Raw genomic sequence first — 4,370 nt, 5'->3', positions numbered from 1 at the left:
CAAGTAAAAAAATTATTTTAAAATAAATGAAAGAATGCATGAAAATAAATAAATAAACAAATACATGAAGAAAGAAAGAAGAAATAAAGAAAGAAAGAAAGAAAAAAAGAAAGCAAGAAAGAAAAAACAAAAGAAAGAAACAAAAAGAAAAAAGCGAGATATGGACAACAGATGTTTGATGGGAAATAAGGAGCAAATCACACTAACACAGCTATCAACCATCCACAAACTGGGACAGGTGTTAAAAATAAAAAGCAAAATTTATATGTGAGGCAGCGGGGTGAAATCAGGCCCTCGTCAAAATAATGAAATTGGAGAAACAGGAATTTTCGCCGTTAGTTTGGACATTTTTATCCAATCTTTATTTTTTTTGGCTTACCCTCTTTTATTTCAATATAAAAAGATTTCTTTGTGAATTTTACTGAAAAACATTGATTAAAAGCACAAAATCTGTCACTTTTCAGTTTTCAAAGACCCTTTAGGAATTGGAGTTACCAAACTTGGCAGCCATTTTCTCACTAATTTCACCACTGAAACCAGGCAACCTCATATAATTAAAATGCAGATATTTTGAGTTCTATTCAAGATAAATAGATATCTATTTCACTGAAAGCAAGGCAAACTAATCAGCTTTCAGATGATACCAATAACTCCACATGCCCGAAGATTGATGAACGCTTGGTTCCATGAGATCTAGATCTATATATAGGCCCCAACATTGACGAGCGCCTGATTTCTCCATGATGACACAAAATAAACATGACACTTCTAAAGACAACATTTTCTAAAGACAAAAAATACATAAGTTGTCCAAATATCCCTTACTCAGAGTCCAGGTGGCCGTAAACCCTTGGCCTGGCGTCTGCTCGTCTGACCGGAATATGATCCAGGCACCGTGGACAGAAGTTACGTTGTCTGGCCCGTCACTTCCTGTCCAGCGGCCCATTAGTGTTCCGGAAGCATTGGGGGATCGGATCTCCACGTAGTCGCCGTTGTAACCACCGTTAGGCTCCAGAGAGAAGAACCTGACATAAAAAAAAATTAAAGGAAAAGGAAAATTAAAGAAAAAAATAATTAAAATAAAAAAATATTAAAAGAAAAAACAATTAAAGTAAAAAATAAAGAATATATACCATTTGTAGAGTGCAAATTACCACTCAATTGCAAGCTCTATGTGCTTTACTTTACAATCTATAAATATTATACCAGCAAATCAGATAGGTCCAGCGCCCATGACCTTATGCAGTTGCGAGCACCATAAAACTTTTACTAAAATTACTGATAGGCCCATTGGAAACATAACAAGACAGTCACTGCAGTGGAACCCACAGGAAGCATGAGGCAGAGGTAGGCCACGGGAAACATGAGGGAGATGTGTGGAAAGGGACATGAGAGAGATGAAGCTCTCTTGGAACGAGCTTGGAAGGATGGCTCAGGACAGAAATAAAAGGAAGGAGCTAGTATGTTACCTATACCCTGCCAGGGGTGAAAGACACTGATGATTGATGGTGATGAGACCTGATAGCTTTCTGAAAAAAATCTCAACTTCCTGGGAAGCATGCAGTGCAGGCTGCCATTTTTATAGGAGCTAAAATACTAACATACTGACCAGATCTTTTGCTGTTTATGACTGTGTACCCATTCCCACCTTGGCGAAAAGAGGGAAATTCGTGTAAAGTGTCTTTCCCAAGGACACAACGTTAGGCCTGAGGCTCGAACCCCGAACCCGCAACCTCGGGATTACGAGTCCGGTAGCCTAATCAAAAGACCACCATTACAACAAAGTTTATATTATTATAGACACAGCTATTGTCAAGCCACGGAAAAAATATTACTCTGTGAGAAATGAGGGTTAATGAAATAAAAGTAATGAAAGTTGTGTGAAGTATCCTAGTCGTCATATTAGATATTGGAGTTGTATTCACATGTTATGATGATAATAATAACAACAATAACAATGATAATAATAATAATAATAATGATAATAATAAAAACAACAACACCAACAACAACAACAATAATAATAATATAGTTATATAATAATAATAATAATAATAATAATAATAATAGTAATAATAATAATAATAATAATAATAAAAATAATAGTAATAACAAATGGCATTTACATAGCGCTCAACCCCGATAAAAGTACACAGGCTCTGGTCGTTCAACAATGCAACAGTATCATATGAATAGTACATTGTGTACGTGGTGGCGTGGTGGCCTAGTGGTTAGGCTCTCGGACTCGCAACCGTAAGGTCGTGGGATCGAATCCCGTCAGGGGCCCGATGTTGTGTCCTTAGGAAAGGCCCTTTACACGAATTTTCCTTACTTCACCCAGGTGGGAATGGGTACCCGGCTATGCTATAGACAGCGAAAGATCTTGTCAGGTTGTTAGTGTTTGAGCGTTTAATCAGCTGCTTGCACTGTATGCTTCCCAGGAAGCTGAGAATGTTTCGGAGTGTTCTATGGTCTGCCGGGGTAATAATATAGTGTAAAGCGCATAGAGCCTGCTGTTGAGCGGGGATATGCGCTATACAAATGCTATCTATTATTATTATTATTATTATTATTATTATTATTATTATTCTCAGCAACAGAAAATCCCTCTCTAAATGTGTCACGACGTGGTGGAATCAGGCACTCGTCCATTTTTGGGTATATAGAGTTACTGGTATCATCTTGAAGGGTTAGTTCTTTTGCCTTGTATTTTATGAAAAAAAAATATCCATTTATCTTAAATAGATGTCCAGAAATTTGCGGTTGAAGGAGGTGGGGTCACCTGATTTAAGAAGTAAAATTAACGAGAAAATGGACGCCAAAGCTGGTAAATTCCAAAGCCGGAGAGTCCGTAGAAACTGTAAATTTATATTTTTGTGCCTTTAATCAACGTTTTCGGTGAAATCCTCAAAGGAATGTGTTTGTAAATGGACATAAAAGGTGTTGAGCCAAAAGACAAAAATTTGATAAAAATTGCTAAACAGGGAGAAAACTGCTGTTTTCTTCGATTTCATTATTTTGACGAGAGCCTGACTCCACCACGCTGCCTCACATATGAAGTTATTGGTATCATCTTAAGGGTTGTTTTTTTGCTTTGCATTTAATGAAAACCCCCCCCCCCCCATTTATCTGAAATAGATGTCCAGAAATGTGCTGTTGAAGGGGGTGTGGGTTGCCAGGTTTCAGAAGTAAAATTAATGACAAAATGGCTGCCAAAGTTTGGTGACTTCCATAGCTTAAGAGCACTTGGAAACTGCAAATTTACATTTTTTGGTGCCTTCATTGAACGTCTAAAAAAAAAATCCACACATGAGAATGTTTTTGAATGGCCATACAAGGTGTTGAGCCAAAAAACAAAAATTCGAAATAAAATTCCAAAACTGGCTGAAAAATGCAGATTTCTTCGATTTCCTTATTTTGACAAGCACCTGATTTCACCACGATTCCTAACAAATATTTATCTCAATAATTTAAAAACAGAAATGAGTTTAGTTGACATATGAATGAATTAAAGAATTAGATCTCTTTTAACACTTTGCAGTCACACAGCCAGCAGTACAAAATACCCCATCTGGTCATCCAGCCAGGAGACTTGACTGCAACAGACTTCTCGGGCCTGGGCACAGTTCTGCTCCAGTTTCTTCGATTTCCTTATTTTGACCGGAACGGATAATTTTCCCTGTCGCATTATTGCGCCAAGTGACTGCAAAGAGTCAAACTACTGGGAAAGCATTCCATTCTAGATAACAATATGTGTCACAACGCGGTGGAATCAGGCGTTTGTCAATTTTTGGGAATGTTGATTTATTGATATCATCTGAAAACTGATTCATTTGCCTTGCTTCCAATGAAATAAATATCCATTTATCTTGAATAGAACTCAAAATATTTCAGGATTTAAGGAAGCGAGGTCACCTGGTTTCAGTGGTGAAATTAGCGAGAAAATGGCCGCCAAAGATCGGTAACTCCAATAGCTAAAGAGTCTTAGAAAACTGAATAAGGACACGTTTGGTGCCTTTATTCAATGTTTTTCAGCAAAATTCACGTGGAAATGTGTTTTAATATTGACCTAAAAGAGGTTAAGCCTAAAAATACAAATTCGATAAAAATTTCCAAACTGACAGAAAAGTGCCTGTTTCTCGGGTTTCGTTATTTTGACGAGCGCCTGTTTTCACTTTCACCACGCCGCCTCACATGTAAATGTTTTTTACTCACGGGAAGGAGAGAGAGACAGAGTTCCCTGGTGAAGTTCTGATCTGCCAGACACACTCCACGCTCATCGGGTAACTGTTTGGGTAGCTGGGGCTGATGAAGCTGCCAGACGGGGCGATGAACTCCCCACCACATGCTGAGGAGGGTGGGAGGGGTAG

General features: G+C 38.0%; 1 protein-coding gene across 1 annotated transcript in view; it reads right to left on the bottom strand.

Annotated features, from left to right (window-relative positions):
* The window catches only part of LOC101853032 (cubilin), a gene marked incomplete at its 5' end in the record, with an annotated part of 106,878 nt that overhangs the window by 49,895 nt on the left and 52,613 nt on the right, over nucleotides 1–4,370 (bottom strand). The window contains 2 exon segments of the mRNA XM_035972231.1: nucleotides 826–1,025; nucleotides 4,216–4,348. Of these exon segments, the coding sequence (XP_035828124.1) occupies nucleotides 826–1,025; nucleotides 4,216–4,348 (333 nt within the window).

Source organism: Aplysia californica, unplaced genomic scaffold (genome assembly GCF_000002075.1).
Source record: "Aplysia californica isolate F4 #8 unplaced genomic scaffold, AplCal3.0 scaffold00619, whole genome shotgun sequence".
Classification (NCBI taxonomy): domain Eukaryota; kingdom Metazoa; phylum Mollusca; class Gastropoda; order Aplysiida; family Aplysiidae; genus Aplysia; species Aplysia californica.
Note: the sequence above shows the minus strand (reverse complement) of the source record. Positions and strands in the feature narration are given on the sequence as shown.